The 17,292-nt window shown below is 38.3% G+C and overlaps 1 protein-coding gene across 1 annotated transcript in view; it reads left to right on the plus strand.

The window, feature by feature from the left end:
* The window catches only part of Itga4 (integrin subunit alpha 4), a 79,750-nt gene that overhangs the window by 4,814 nt on the left and 57,644 nt on the right, over window positions 1-17,292 (plus strand). The window contains exons 3-4 of the mRNA XM_031370774.1: window positions 12,427-12,533; window positions 12,632-12,761. Coding sequence (XP_031226634.1) covers window positions 12,427-12,533; window positions 12,632-12,761 — 237 coding nt within the window. The remainder of the gene's footprint in view (window positions 1-12,426; window positions 12,534-12,631; window positions 12,762-17,292) is intronic.

Consider the following 17,292-nt stretch of genomic DNA (forward strand, 5'->3'; position numbering starts at 1 on the left):
GTGTGTGTGTGTGTGTGTGTGTGTGTGTGTGTGTGTGTAGACAGAGAGAAAGAGAAGTACTTCAGCTCTGAATGACTGTCTTGTCTGATAATAGAATTTAAAGTTACCCAGTTATGTAGTTCAATACATTAGTCACCGGTCACATGTGGCTTCTGAGGACTGGAAATATCCATAGTAAGAAGTTCTATCTAAGACAGTTCAAAACTAAGCTATGATTACCTCATGTAAAAAATATCTTAATGTAGTATTAATAACTTATATACTTTTTTGAATTGATTGAACATTTCTTTTTACTTTTGTCATCTGACAACCCTTCAGTTAAAAATGAGAGTTGAGTGCACATTACATTTCTAGCGAACAGCACTAATTCCCTACAACTTCATTTTGGTGAGAGCTCTCCTGCATCTGTGCTTGAGTGGGTGGGACTTCTCCTTACAGATGCAGAGCTCTGGCTGCTGTGTTAAGCTTTCTGCCTGGACTTCTTTTTCTCTTCCTGGAAAGACCAATGGTCCATAGCAACCTGGTCACCATTAATGGTTTTGAATGTATTTCTGGAAATAACATTGCCTTAGGAAACCTCCTGTTTTTATATTTCATACTCTATTTGGGAAGGGGTCAAGTTTCTAAGTATGCATCGTTTCTGCCTGATTGGCAAGAGTTAGTGATACTGAAATGCAAACAGTTAACTGTTAAAGCTTCAAATATGTTCTTGGTAATGTTCTTTTGTTTGCAAGAAGCTTAAATTTGGAGCTTAAGAAGCTGAGATTAATACAGATTGGTCATTTTGAAAAATCATCCCCAAACACGGGGCTACTCTGAACACAGAAAATCACAATAGAGGATGCCATTAATCAACTCCCAGGTTAAGTGGCAGAAGCTGGGATTGGGCAAGTGACTTACTTGTTGAAGGTATGTATCACTTTGGTAGAGGACCCAAGTTCAATTCCAACATCCACACCAGGCAGCCTACAACCACCTGTGATGCCAGCACATGTATTTATATATACATGTGCTGTATATATAATCAAATGTACATATAATTAAAAAATAAAAATAAGTATTTTAAAAGGTTAGAAGTTCTCCAATCTCCCTAATTACAGAGATGAAGCTTTCTTAAATCCATATCTTTTTAATATAAAATCAGATGCTCACTGGTTAATATTTCTAATGACTAAGATACTTTTGTGACAGATTTGTGGCCAGGTATTAGTAGTCCGTTGTGTATGTGGCTTTATACATTCATTTAGTTATTAGCCGAGGGATGTACAAGGACCAGACCTAAATGCACAAAATTCTTTATACAGCAGTTTTCCCAGTTATGTGTTCATTATTGTATGAAGCTGTGATGGAAAGATCAAATGACAAGCACAAAGTATCGAGAAACTGAGACCTATGTGGGGACAGAGTAAGTCTCTGGTGGAGGAAGAGATTATAAAAATACTATGCCATTGAGGGTGTGTGTGACCACTATAAGGTTCTCATGCTCCAGTGGATTGGCTCCATAGCCTTGCGCATATGGGCAGCTAACTGGGCTTGGTGAATTATTAGAGAAGAGGAGGGGCAGGAAGAGGAGGAAGTAATGAAATGAGGAGAAGGAGGTATTGGGGGAAATGGAGGTACAACTGCTCATAGTTCATCGCATACACGTACAAAATTCTCAAAGAGTAAAGAAAGGAGAAAAAAAAACATGCCAGCAAGATCAAGCATTTGGCATGGAAAGCCAAGGACATTGAGAGCACTGTACCTTGGAAGAACTGAAAACTGTGTAGGGTTGTGCTGCAGAGAGATGTGGATGGGAGATTACAGAGATTATTTCTGGAACTAGTTGTGGCTAAGAATGGATCCTATGATGTTTAAAACTGGGAAGTGATGTCTTCAGATTGTATTTGACAGTGGGGTTTGATAAGTACTGTTGAGTCAATGCATCAAGACTAAGAGTAGTGTGACAAATATAGGAAAATTCTGCTGTGATAGAAGCTTCTGGAGATAAGTTCCTAACTAGGACAGTCACAGGTTCTGCAGATGTTTAGAGGGCAGATTCGGAAACACTTGGTACTTTTTGAAAAAGTAACAGGGTTGAGAAGAAATTATCAAAGATGTCACTTACTAAAGGTTCTAATTTGGGGACATTGAATAGATAATGGTGATGTGTACACCAAAGGGGTAGAACAGCAGGTATTCTGGGAAAGCCTTGTACTTCATTGGTATGAAATCTATTTCTACAGAGAAATACATATCTATGAGTTAGAAATCTACTTGTGATGACCAGAGAGAAATCCATTCTTGTAAGTCAGCATCAAGAGTGATTGCTATGGAGGGGGCAGTCAAAGCCATAGGTATGAATGAGCTTAACCTGCAAGCTGTAGGGTAAGAGGATCAGAAGACCAAGGATAGAAATGAGGCTTTCTACAATTAGAGAAGCCTAGAATAGGGTTATACAATTCCACTTCAGCTTAAACCATCTATGGGTGTTTAAGAATACCAGTTCCAGTCTCCCTGTATCAAATTAAGTCTCTAGCAGTCTGTCCAGGAAAGGAAGGGGGAAGTTCTAGAGCTCTTAGGATGATTCCAAGGTTTATATATGGTTGAAGACCACTGGAGAAGATAGGAAGGGGCTCAAGAAAGAGAGAGCCAAGAAGGCAGCAAGGAAATCATGTGCACCTGGCATCATGACAGTCAGAGGATGAGAGGGTTTAGAGAAAGGGTGAGTGACTGGAAGTGTTAGAAGATCCCAAAGATAAGAACTCAGGTAGCTTCACTGAGTTAGAGAATATCAATTCATCAATAACCTTGGGAAGACTAGTCTTAAACGGTGAAGACTCTATTTATTTATTATATGTAAGTACACTGTAGCTGTCTTCAGAAGCACCAGAAGAGGGCGTCAGATCTCATTATGGGTGGTTGTGAGCCACCATGTGGTTGCTGGGATTTGAACTCATGACCTTCTGAAGAGCAGTTGGTGCTCTTCCCCACTGAGCTATCTCACCAGCCCCACGGTGAAGACTCTAAAGTCTAGAATGAGAGCAAGAGATAATAATTCTTCCTACTTGTTCTTCCCTTCAATCCTTTGGCATGCTGTGTCTAAGAAATAGAGTTAAATAAAATGAGACTGAAAGCCTCAGTGAACCCAGTCTAGGTAACAAGAGAGGCAGGATAAGTGATTCATTAAGGTGTTAGATATATGTTGGCAGGAACAAATGTCAGGTCCATCTGATAGGCTTTCTGGAATGGGGGGAGCTGAGGAGTAAGCCGGTTTTCATTAGTTCTGATGATCACACAGGAAGAACTCAATATGAACCAAATGAATGGAGTTAGTGGGATTTTACAGGCTTTGTTGCCAATCTCAGCATTTCCCCAGTGAGACTGCCTCTGCAGTAGGTTGGAAGTGATTGCCTTGAAACCCAAAAAGTTTCTTGAATAGTTCAATGTGGGGAATTAGAACATTGAACTGGGTTTCTATTTGACAGGACCTGGCTTGGTAACATCCATGTTTGTTTTGATATCCTTAGTTTATATCTACCTTTTAAAATTATGAGCACTCTTTTTCAATTTTCAAACATTGTAATTCATGATGAATATGTTCAGAAATAATAAAGCATACCTATTTTCAGACACCTTTATTTGAGAGGGTGTCTACTTCCATGGAGTGAATTAATTATATTCTTTCCAAATTACACCTTGGGCTAGAGAGATGACTCAGTCCTTGAAGGCTAGGCTCAAATCACAAATGATATGTAGAAAATGTGTCAGTTTAAAACACCTATGAAACTTCTGTCGCAGGACTTTACTCTAGGCTCAGGCACTATTTTCCTGTGAACATTTTCTACTGGGGCTTGTATCTAATCACTTCTGTGTGCCAACCATGGTTTCTGCAATGTTTTATTTTATCTAGCCTTTCAACTTCCTGCAGAGAAATGCCTCCTGATATCTTTAACTCCTCATTCTGGTGTGTGCCTGTACTGGCAAGGACAATGTGACAAGTCCCCACTGATTTTCCTTAAACTTTCCTATCTTCCTGACCACATATAGTTTTTTTTTCTCTACCTATTTTACCTGTGAACTGTAAAATAGGAACATAACATTTTCAACATTGGCCACTCTAGTTTTAAGGGCAAGTAGGTTTCCCCAGATTAATTTCTATTTAGAACTTTGAATTATCTTGCTTATTGTGGGTAAAGGTGGTTGTGTTGACTAACAGGAGGTGGAGACACCTAGATAATCATCTAGAGGCTCCTGGGAGAGCATTTGCATATGTAGACACACACACACACACACAGACACACACATTCACACAGACACATATGCATATATGCTCAGATACAGGCATACACAAATAAATACATAAAAATTTTACATTATTCAATTTTCATGTTTTCCAGTGAATCTTTAAATCCAAGAAACTACTTGAGAACTATGAAAGTAGAACTTTTATTACTTTCTAATGTTGAAAAAAGTCACTAAATTTTATGACTAAATTATTTAGAAATAGAATGAGTTAGTAATGGATTGTTAGTAATGCCAACATTTGAATAGCTGACTTGGAGAGCTGGTTGTTTGTGTTGGCCCTTTCTTACCAGCCCTATGCACCCACCAGGAGTTAGTTGTGTATCCTTCAACAAGTGGTCCATCTCCTTTTGTTAAAGCCTCTTCATATTGATATTGATATTTATGATAATGTCTACTTCAAGAATACTTTGAAAAAATTAATTAATACATGTGTTTACAGCTATTAAAGCTATGCTGGTACAAAAAAAAAAAAAGATTTAGTAAATAAGAAAGTAACTCTCCTAAGTTATTTTTACCAAATATACCTATAGGAGTAGATTTTCCCCTTGTAACTATTACAAGGAGTTGTATGGGTTTTCTGGAGGATTTTGAAGAAACTTGCCACTAAAAGACCCGTAGAGACCCAGATCATAGAACGAGGTCTCCACAAGTCACCTTGTTTTCTATAGTCCTAAAGCTTTAGAAATGATTCAGGGCAAGTCACATCTATGAAGTTTCAAGTCTACATCCTGCTGCCAGTAACTGTGATGTGAACCCTTCAGAATAGAGTAGGATAGAAGTAGAACAGAACAGAATTAGAACTGGGATAGGATAGGATGGGATGGGATGGCATGGCATGGCATGGCATGGCATGGCATGGCATAGCATAGCATAGCATAAATTCGAATAGAATAGTGAGGAGTTAGAGGACTACAGTATCTGGCTTTGCATACTTTTTGTGGATTATAATTTTTTTCATACCTATTGAGCATGCCTGCTAGCCAATATCAGATTTTGCTAGCCATCCTTAGATCACATTTAAAGGCCTCTTCTTAACTAAAGGAAACCATTTGAGAGTGTTTTCTCATTTTGACAATTAGTTATCATCCTTTTATTCTTGCTTGGCTCTAGATTTGCAGGATCTTGGACATCTGATGGTTTTCATGTCCTGTGCCATCTTCAAAATGCCGGTGCTATGGTTTCCATTTCTCTTCATCATTTGTGAATACAAACTGCTATTGAGTTCCCACATCACTGCTATCTCTTAGAAGGATAATCACCACGTTTAATTAGATGTGTGAGAAAACTGCATATTTTAATCATAGAGTATATAATATAATGGACTTATTAGTACTTATGGTAGAACAAACTAAATATAAGGGCCATTTGGGTTAAAGCTGGAGACTGTTGCTGAATCTCATGGCACTGTGGGCGCCCTCTGGTGTCTAAATTGAAGTCAGCAGAATGCAGGTTCCCAGAGTGGAAGTATTTGCCATTTATTGAACACCTACTAGGTGCTAGAAAACCTTGTATGCACAGGCATAAGTTCCCATAATCCTCATCTGTATGTACTAGTGCATTTTATAAGCTGTTAATTTATCTGTCACTCTAGTTTCAGGTGGATTTTTTTCCTAATAGTCTGAATTTGTGTAGATAATGAAATTTTTAAAAGATTATTTTCACTTAGCAGTTATTACTTCCTTTAAAAAGTTACCTTAAATTATTGACTCTGTAGAACATAGGACAAAACAGGAGTTGTTCATCTTCTATGATTAATTAAAAAAGTAATTGGTAACATACATTTAAAACTGGCCAGTTTTAAATGTATGTTTATCTTGCAATAGAATAGACCTTCAAATTTAAAAGACTAAAGTAACTTCTAAAGGAAGGGCTTTTGTTATTTTTCTGAAACCTGAGAAAGCATGGCAGAAGTGCTTGAAGGAGCAGACGAACTTCTTTAATAGTCCAGAAAGTCAGCCTGAGTGCCGCTACCAAACAGCTGCTGGGGAATCCAGAGAACAATGACCCAGGTGGATAAACCAGATATACCATTTCACCAAAAAGTCCCTTCCCCAGTGCAAAGTATGTCATTCAAGTCCTCAAAGTCTAGAAAGATGACTGAGCTTTCCCTTGGGTCCTTATTTCTTCAGAGGAAATGTCCCAGTACTGAGGAGGGTGACGATACAGAGGGAAGGGGCAGGGCAGGACAGGGGTCAAGAAATGCAGAATCTTCACAAACAATACAAAGTTGACTTACCATGAGTCATGTGATGAGTTTCAGGCCAACTAGTGTTAGAGCGAAACCCTAACTTTTTTTTTCAAAGGTGATTTTACAATCTGGGAAGATTTGTTATATTTTACACACTCTCAGTTGTAAAAACAGACTTAGGATGTGAAATTGAATTCAGTTAATTCACATAGCTGAATATTTATAGAGCTCTGTGGTAGACGATTGAGAATCATGAGAAGCAACTTAAATATCATTTTTTTTAAAATTGTAATATTTTGATTTGCTGGCTTTATAAATTTGGGCAGGTTCTTGACTCAGTTTAAGACTCAGTGACTCAGTTTAGGCAGCTGGTGAGATGCCTCAGATGGCAAAGTGTTTTCTGCACAAGCATGAGAACCTGAGTCTAACCCCTAGCATATAAAACCCAGACATGGTGAAGAGCCTCTGATATCAGCACTGTGAAGGTGGAGACAGTATCCCTGGATCTCATTGGCCAGCCAGCCCAGCTAAATAGAACTCTGGGTTTTGTGAGGGACTCTACCTCAAAAAAAAAAAAAAAAAAAAAAAAAAACTTCATTGAACAACGGAAACTCCTCCTGTGTTAACCTCTAAATACATATAAGCAATATGCACACATATAACCAATGTGCACACACCTGTACACACATGATTTTACATATTCAAATGAACCAATGTTCTTGTGAATAAAGGATTAATAATTCAGTCTTCTGGCCTTACTATGACAATAAAACTGTGTTTACATTGAGGCTTCCCATAAAGTGATGGGCTATGTATACAAGAGGATTATGCTATGACCTCCATGCATCTTAGTGTTTAACCAAATCCTTAAGATAACATTGACAATACCATCATCATAGGTTCTTTGCCCTGTTCTTATCCAATTCTTATTTAAGTACATCACACTTGTCTTGGGAACCCACAGGTCCCAACTGACTTACCATCTTAACACTCTCAAGTGCTGTTTCCTCCACATTATTTGCTACTATATCTTAAAACTCAGGGAAATAGCATTGTGGAAGAAAACTAGGGCTTTTTTTTTTTTCAAAGATAGGGTTTCTTTGTGTAGCCCTGGCTGTTCTGGAACTCACTCTGTAGACTAGGCTGGCCTTGAACTCAGAAATCTACCTGCCTCTGCCTCCCAAGTGCTAGGATTAAAGGCATGAGCCCTTATGGTGGCATAATATATTTCAAAATCTCTCTTCACAACTGTGTATCACATACCTTCCTGCTCCATGAGCAGCAATGTCCTGTGCAACCAGAGTGCTGCTGTCAAAACACAGCCAGGCTCTCCTCCTTGAGGTGATGTAGAAGACTGAATATCTAGTCCTCCATTATCCAGCTAGATTTTTGGAGTATTGAACAGCAAAAATAAAAGGGGAAGAGGTGTATTTAAGGAGAGTACCCAGTTAGCTTTGTATTAGCAATCTTATTTTTGACTATTACAATGTCTAATTTTCATTTACATATGCATTTGTATATGCTGGTAGCAATCATTAGTTCGAAATTTAAAACTAACACACACACATATCCTATTTTCTTCTTCAAATTAGAAAAAAATAAAAATGGGCTTAATTCTTAGACTAATGGGGATGGTTTTTAATATTTATTTTTTCCTTAATTTGTACTAGGGAGATGCATTCAGCTGTGCCACAAATTAGCCATTCTAGTGCAAAAGAGTGGAAAAACATCAGATGCTAATTTCTGCTGACCTCTTTTGTTTTCAACCATGTAAAATACTTTTTCAATCATGGAACTGATTTGATTTGCTAAAAGTTTAGCTTAGTAATGTACAAGCTGACTTGAAAATGGGATTATAAATCATTGCAGCATGACATTGTGTAAAATAAAATATGGATTTTTTTATGGTCTTGTCAAGGACATTCATGAAAATTAGCTTTCTTGTGACAGTCTTTGCAAATGTCACCTCTGTACAAATGAATACCAAATTTCTTCATGAAGAAAATATGTTTAGTATTTAATTGCCTACTCTCATTACCTAGCTGAAACCCAGTAGGACAGATCTTCCATTACTATTTTGAAAGCAATATAGGTTTCCTAGTAATTATACAGGAAAAGGCTTGCCCATCTAAGTTGTTGAAACAGTTGTTCTTAAGCCCAGCTTCAAACCCCCAAATGTAGTCACCTAGGAGATGTTTTTAAATGCTAACGGCCAGGTTTTCCCGCCCCCCCATCAGTGTTTGAGTACTGATTGTTGTGGAGGTGGCGCAGGTGGAGGTTGGTATTTGTTTAAAACTCTTCTTCGAGGTGATCTCAGGACCATTCAACTCCTTCACAAGGAACAGTAGATTCAGAAGATCAGCGGTTGAGGGAAGAAAGTCTCAAAGGTCTAAGGAAAGCATAAGATGGGGCCATCTTGACTCTTCTGCTGAGATTTTTCTGACATTCCCAAAGAGAAGGGGAAAGTGTTCCAGAAATCAAGGAAACTCCAGAGTTGGAGTGGTGACTTGCAGACTATTCCTGGAACCGATTTAGCCGAATAACAAGTGCTGAAAGCCTCTCTGTACGGTGGTTGAAGTTGAGGATTGTCTCTGTGGGAAGCAATGTCAAGAAGCAAAAAGAAGAAATAATCACAATGTGTGTGTACAGGTGTGAGGATGTATGGGGGGGGAGTATGTGTTTATACATAAGTGTATGCCTGTTAAAATAATTCTTCACAATTTTATTATTTTATGAATTATCTTTATGGTTTCATAGTCATACTTTTGACCTATTTGGAATCAAGACATGTAATACAGAAGATTGGTTATTGTTTTCCATTTATAAAGTTCAATTTTTAGCACATACTTCTGGAGTTTGTGTTGGGACGGGATGATGACTCATAACATTTGGGTTTGGCCACGATGAAGATGAATAGGAGCAGAGCAGAGCAGCTGCAAACAAACATATGCAGCTAATCCCAGTCAAAACAAAGTCCTCCTTCTGACTGGTTAATGAATCATCATAATTTCTTTCCAGGGATCACAGCCTATACCAGTAAGAGTCCTTGACCTCTAAGGTTGAGAGTCTTTTCTGTAAAGTAGATAAGTTATATACATTATATCATTTAATATATACACATAATATGTAGATATATATTTTTAAATTACCTATAAATTAGAAAGTGTCTGTTTTTGAGACCACATAAAACACGTGTGAAAGACTGTGTCTAGTCTTACTTAACCTCAGCCTCCACATCCTCCATTCAAGAGCAATTTAGCTTCACTACTTGAATCCTGAGAAAGTTTGACCACATTTCATGTCAAAGTAAACATCTCTTCTTGTGGCTTCTGGAGGGCTCTTTGTTCTGTTTCTAAGAACCATTGCCTTAACCAGAAAATTAAGAGTAGGGCTTGGGCAACACAGGTAATAAAAGCCTAGAATCTTATGGAGTCTCAAAAAAGTCATTCTAAACAAGGCAGGTCATTCAGAAGTCTTTCTGGAGGACTCAGAGAAAAACAGAAATGGAGCGAGATGAAATGGGCTGAAATGATAAGAAAGGGGCACAGCAGAACAGGAAGGCTAGGCAGTAACAGCAGTAACTGTCTTCTGCCAGGCTAACAGTACTTCGCAGGAAGCAGCTTGGATGGAACAGATAACAGCTTAACTTGGCAAAGGTGTCTCTAATGTTCATTTTAAAACATAGGGAACAGCTCAGCTAGGAAATACATAATTGCATGCAGGATGCTATTCTTGCACATATGAACTTCTGGGCCATTTCCAGCTAGCAAATTTGCATGATATCATTTGTGTGATTCCAAAGCACTGTGTTTGTTGTTTTTAAACTTCTGGTGACTAACTATAGAAGAGAACATTTGTTTGCAAATATCAAACCTAATCTTGAGGAAAACACCCATTTTTTCATCCACATGCAAACAGGGAAGGTGGCATTCAGAGGCCCACATGCTCCTGTCTTTAACAATGACAACTGGAGGTGGATTGACTGGTGTTGATTAGAACTTTAAAAATAATTTTGTATTTTCAATTATATGTCATTTATTCTTATGGTAACAGAGCTTCAACTGTACATAGCCTGGGTCTACCTTTGGTGGTCTTTTTTTGACATTAATTTTAAAATATTGGTGGTTTTAAGGACAATTCCAACTGAAAACTGCATCCCAATGAAAACTAAATTATCCTTGGGCCTCCATTCTTACTTGTCCTGTATCGGTTTGGAATCATGTAACCCTAGTATATCCCTGCATTAGGCTGCTAACCAACCCTGTTGGTTGAATACTTCTCGGCAATTAAAGTGGAGTTTATTGGAGTGGGAAGATGATGGCTGAGAGCGTACAAAGTGTAGTGTGTAATGGAACATCACACAAGCACGTTCCATTTCCTGGTTTCCCTTCCTTTCCTCTTGCTTCTCTCTCCAGTCTTTCTTACTTTACAATTTCTACACAGGAAGCTCTGTGTACAGCAGGACTACTCTTTTTCAGGGTTTGGACCACAGCAAGCTGTTCTTCCTGCTGCTTAGCAGAGTTCTTTCTCTGGGTCTATCTGCCTTTGTTTCCCAGTCTATGTCTCCCAGACTACCCATTAGTAGAAGACATCATTGGTTTCCAGGAAACCAAGCCAACAAAGCATTATCAATGTTCTATGCTGACCATGCTTCTGACCATATTTGAAGCAACCCTTGAAATAGACAGTCCTGGATAGACACACTGAATAAGACTCCAGGAAAGAGTTTGGAAACCTCCCTTTTAAGCTCGATTGTGTTAAAGCATTAGTTATGTCTCTGAATGATGTTTTGAAACCCATGAATACATTCATAAATGTCTTCCTACACTTCTTAGACAGAATCTTTATGACTCAGGAAAGTCAGTACAAATGATTTCCTTTTAAATATATTATCTTTATGTATGTAGGCATTGTGAGTCTTCCCACGAAACTCTACCTAGGATTAAGGTTAGAGGGGAAAACAATTAGTTAATGATACAAAGACACATGTGGGGCATTTTGTTATAACACTATAAAAACTTGTGACCAGTGTTCAAAGTATAGAATTCCAGCTTCCTTTATTCCACTTACGTCATTTAATCAATGCTAGTGCCTTTTTGTCTAATGTCAGAACTTAACACAGAATATTCAAGTGTTGACTAAAGAGGACAAAATGTAAAGATAGCAAAAAAGAATCTGTGATCCCCACCTTATCTTTGTCTTCTCCAGTTAATGATGTGAAATCACTTTAACACAGAATTTCACTGGGGCTACCCTTCAAAAGCTAAAGGTTTGTGCTGGTAAATAAAATGTCATTGTCACAAAGATGGCTGCTGCACATTTTAGCAGGGCTGCATTCTACCTGAGTAGTTCCCTTATGCTGGGCTGTTTCTGCAATGTATGCATTGGCCAAAGTGTGCCTATTGACGTTTTTTTCTGACATCATATTGTTTTCAAAGAACTTTTATTATTGTTGAAAACAGCAGTCACTGCACCAAGCCTAAAGCACAGGGCGTTTTGTTTCAAAGGCTATGCATCATTGGTACGCTAACTATATACTCCACTGTCTACTCGATTAGTCATTTTCAGAAGTGCTCCACTGATGTTAATAGATGAGTAAGGAAGGCAAGACACAAATTCTTTCCCAAACATCAGCCTCTGTTTTGTATCAAATAGACTTTCTTCATCCTGGTCAGGTTAATTAGCTACCTCCTATACCACTGAGGCCACTTCTTCATGGCCTCTACAACACTGCTCAGAGTTCATTTCAGCAAAGAAGATTCAGCTTGTGTGGAGAACAACTGTGTCAGCAGAGAGCAACTCACTTTTACTCCTAAATTGAACTGAATATAAGATGAGACAAAGTTGGGGGAAGAGAAACCCTGGAAAGAAGGGTCTAGCTATAACTACTCTACGCCTTTAGAAAAACATTGTTTGCAACAAAACTGATAAGATTTTCCCAAATGCTGCAGGTAGCCCCAGTGGAGAACCCTGTGGGAGGACATGCTTGGAAGAGAGAGACAACCAGTGGCTGGGGGTATCGCTTTCCAGACAGCCGGGAGAAAATGGATCTATTGTGGTAGGTACTGAAGTGGGTCTACTGACCAAGACCAGTCCTGGAATCAAACCTTCAAGGTGTGACTTTCATCTTTTTGTTTGACTTTTTGTTTTATTTAGACTTGTGGGCACAGGTGGAAAAATATTTTTTACATGAAGAATGATAATAAACTCCCCAGTGGTGTTTGCTACAGCATGCCTTCTGATTTGCGGACAGAACTAAGTAAAAGGATGGTCCCCTGTTACCAAGGTAAGTGGGACATGACCGAACTAGATGAAGAGAAGCAAACAAAGGCTTTCAGTAATTTGTGTCAAGATGATATTTATAACAATCAATAACTCTAAAACTGTCTTTAGAACACAAGAATATGATGAATGCCAATTCTTTCTAATGATAAAAAATACTATTATCATCTCCCTTATCATCCAAAGATAACTTTAATTGCCTGTCAGAACTTTGAACACATACTTAAATTTACCAACTGATTCTGATCATTTTAGGATCTTTCATGTCTGGATTCTGATATGGAGAAATCCATGTAATAACTCTTTATATTTTACCTTTGAATGCAAGAAGATAAAATATGATTATTAAATTTTCAATTGCAATAAAACTCAGTCTGGATTTCTGTATATTTACTATTCCCCTTTGCTTAATAGTTTTAGTTTATATATTTAAACACTTTCCTGAAGGATTATTTTTCTAAAATCTATCCATCTATATAGTTTTACAAGGTAGTATGAGTACAGCCTTATTAACATAGCACACACTTGAAAGAGTGAGAAATCATGGCAGAGAATGCAGATACATCCATGTAGTAATTTGTCAAAAGCAAGAAGTTGTCCTCATTTTTTTCAAAGAAGTTTAAGAATGGATGAATATCAGGAGAAAAAGCAGGGCTGTATCACTTAGCATCTCCCAAACTCCCAAAGCATCTAGCATAGGACTTTGCAGTAAGAGACCTTACAGGTCTACATGGATCTTGATTCTCTCTGTGAGGCAAAGCAGGAAGGAAGGGATAATCTCAATAAATTAGCATGAGAAAATTGAATGTCCACCTGCAAAACAAGTGGAATTGAATTATTTTTTATTGCATATTTTATGTATTCACATTTCAAATATTATTCCCTTTCCTGGTTTCCTCTCCAGAACACCCTCTCCCATCCTTCCTCCACCTGCCCACTCACACCCACTCCCAACTCACCACCCATGCATTCCCCTACAGTGGGAAATCAAACCTTCACAGGACCAAGGAATTCTCCTCCTATTGATGCTAGACAAGGCTGTCCTCTGCTACATATGCTGCTAGAGCCATGGGTCCCTACATGTGTATTCGTTGGTTGGTGGTTTAGTCCCTGGGAGCTCTGGGGGGATCTGGTTGGTTGTTATTGTTGTTCTTCCTATGGGGTTGCAAACCCTTTCAGCACCTTCAGTCCTTTCTTTAACTCCTCCTTTGGGGACCCTGTGCTAAGTCCAATGGTTGGCTGCAAGCATCTGCCTCTGAATTTCTCAGGCTCTTGCAGAGCCTCTCAGGAGATGGCTATAACTAGCTCCTGTCAGCAAGCACTTCTTGGCATCCAGAGTAGTGTCTAGGTTTGGTGTCCGTGTATGGGATGAATCCCCAGGTGGGGCAGTCTCTGGATGGCCTTTCCTTCAGTCTCTGCTTCACACTTTTTCTCTGTATTTCCTTTAGACAGGAGCCCTTCTGGGTTAGAATTTGGCGATGAGTGGGGAGCTTTGCCTAACCTCTGGATAAGGTCTCTACAGGTTCTCCCTCCCCTTTGCTGGGCATTTCAGCTAATCTCATTCCTGTGGGGTCCCTGGAGCCTCTTGCTTTCCTGATACCTAGGACTTGCTAGTGGTTAATTCCAGTTCCCCATCCCCCATTGCTACAAATCTCTGTTCAAATTTCTTACCCTCTATGTTATTCTAGTCTCCTCTCATACCTGATCCTAATCCCCCTTTTCCCCTTCCTCCTCCTCTCTTTCTCCCACCCTCCCACCCTCTACCTCCTGGGGGGGATTTTTGACCCCCTCCTAAGAAGGACTGAAGCGTTCACATTTTGGTCTTCTTTCTTCTTGAGCTTCATATGGTCTGTGAATTGTATCTTGGGTATTCCAAGCTTGTGATACCACTTATCAGTGAGTGCATACCATATGTGTTCTTTTGTGACTGGGTTACCACACTCAGGATGAGATTTTCTAGTTCTATCCATTTGCCTAAGAATTTCAAGAAGTCATTGTTTTTAGTAACTGTGTAGCACTCCATTGTGTAAATGTACTACATTTTCTGTATCCATTCCTTTGCTGAGGGACATCTGGGTTCTTTCCAGCTTCTGACTATTATAAATAAGGCTGCTATGATCATAGTGGAGCATGTGTCCTTGATATATGTTGGAGCATCTTTTGGGTATATGCCCAGTAGTGGTATAGCTGGGTCCTCAGGTAGTACTATGTCCAGTTTTCTGAGGAACTGCCAGACTGATTTCCAGAGTGGTTGTACCAGCAATGAAGGAGTGTACCTCTTTCTGGACATCCCTGCTGTCACCTGAGTTTTTGATCTTAGCCATTCTGACTGGTGTGAGGTAGAATCTCAGGGTTGTTTTGATTATCTTATACCATACACACAAGTAAACTCAAAATGGAATAAAACTCTAAATATGAAGCCCTGGAACCCCTGGAGAGTAACAGAGAAAGAGTAATGATTTCCTGGAGGTCACAACAAAAGCTCAAGCTGCAAAAGGGAAGGGACAAGTGGCTGGAGGGCAAGCAGCAAAGCTTCTGCATAGCTAAGTCATCGAGTGAGCATCGAAGAGAAGCTGGAGAATAGACCAGGCATGTGCTGACATCCTCAGATGTGATGATCATTACCCAAATACATATGGAATTTCAACAAAGAGATACCACAGGACCATTAACCTGATTGCAAGTCAGTAAAACCAAAATCTTTTATCTCCAAGGAAAGCCGAGAAAAGGCTGATGGTTTTCTGAAGGGCGGTTGGTGTTACTAACCATCATGGAATATAAATCAAACCCAGAAAGTTCACCTCTTATTTTTTTTGTCTACACTGTTCAGTAGAGTAGCTACTAGCTATATGTGATTAATATGATTAAACTTGACATTTTGATTTCTCAGTCATTTCAGCCACATTTCAAGTACTGAGTAGCCACACATAGCTAGTGGCCACTGTTCTGGCCAGTACAGGTGGAGCATGCTTCAGCTTTGTGGAAAGCTCTATGGGGTGGCATTATAACACACACACACACACACACACACACACACACACAACACATAGCATACACATACACAGACACACACACACACCACATATATACCATAAACTAAATGCTTGAGAACACACATTTCAAATTCCATTAGTTTATCATGCAAAAAAAACCTAGCTCTTTAGGCAGTACACAAAGGTCTCCATTCTTTCCATAAAAAGACAACTGGAAACATTCTTTGATGTTTTCCTAAAAATCAAAAGCCCATCTTCTTTTGAAGATTGTTCTCTTGCTCCTCAAAGACACAGGATCCAAAGCTTATTTCATGTTTCTCTAAAATCATGACACTAATTTTCGAATGTGGCCTATGGAAGCAGCTTTATGACCTCATGTGGCACCATGTGGCAGATAACGAAGTACAAGAAGTCCTGAGTCAAGTTCCTTGCTTATTTGGCTATAAAAAGCAAAGGGAAGAAAAATTTAAAAGAGCTACAGCTCAGTTTTAGGCATAACATCAACTTTTTTTAAAACTTTTATTGTATTATGAAGAGAAAAGTTACATGATTTCAATTTATCTGAATTTGTTAACATTTAAAAACATATTTTAAGTAAATAGAATTAAATCACATTCTTGTTTCCCTTTTGTACCCCAACTCCTCCCAGAGACCCCCTTCAATACCTACAATATCATTTTGACATATTCCTTAAAATTTATGAAATATTATAACAATAAAAATAAGTATTAAAAAAGTTGTTTGATATAAAACAGCGATCAATATAACAGTCTTATGTAGATGCTTATCTATAGCAATAGTGAAAATACATTTTTCTCAATATAAATTTTAAATAACTCCAAACATATTAACTATATATTTCAAAATAATACATCACTACTAGTACTTTCTTAAATAAACATAAAAATATAAGGTATTTTTGTTTGTTTGTTTTGTATTTAGTAGAGTTTAAAATCTTGGCTCTTACTGTGGTACAAGCCCAAAATAAGAACAATTTTTAGACATTGGATTTTATTGTAATAAGGTTGTATTTTAATAACCCTCACATCACCAAAGGATTTTACCTCCATCGTAGCTAAGCTGAGAGTTGATAGTTCTGCTGCACCAAGAAATGAATTGTAGGCTTGATTTTTGGATACAGACTTCCTACTATGGTCAAAGCTATTTGACTTGAGTGAGTGACTTCATTCTCAGCCCACAGAGAACAGGTTACATTCATTTAAGAAATGGTGTATGTAATAAGATGGTCTATCCATAAAGTCATTCACCAACTGTTTCAATGAACAATGGTTCTGCTTGGAAGGTTGGCACAGACATTACATGAGGGTAAGAATTTGGTTCATTAGCTGTGATAATTTGGAAAAGCATTCATCTCAGAGAAAGAGTAACTTATAAAGTCCTCTTCTTCAAACTTGATACTAGAGTTACAAATGTCAAGCAAAGCATTCAGTCTCGCTCTTTGTTTTTCTCTTATAAGCAACCTCCCTAGTTAATCGTCTATGTTTCTTTTGGATATATAAATACTTTTGAAATATATAAGCT

This window comes from Mastomys coucha, unplaced genomic scaffold (assembly GCF_008632895.1).
Source record: "Mastomys coucha isolate ucsf_1 unplaced genomic scaffold, UCSF_Mcou_1 pScaffold15, whole genome shotgun sequence".
Taxonomy (NCBI): Eukaryota; Metazoa; Chordata; class Mammalia; order Rodentia; family Muridae; genus Mastomys; species Mastomys coucha.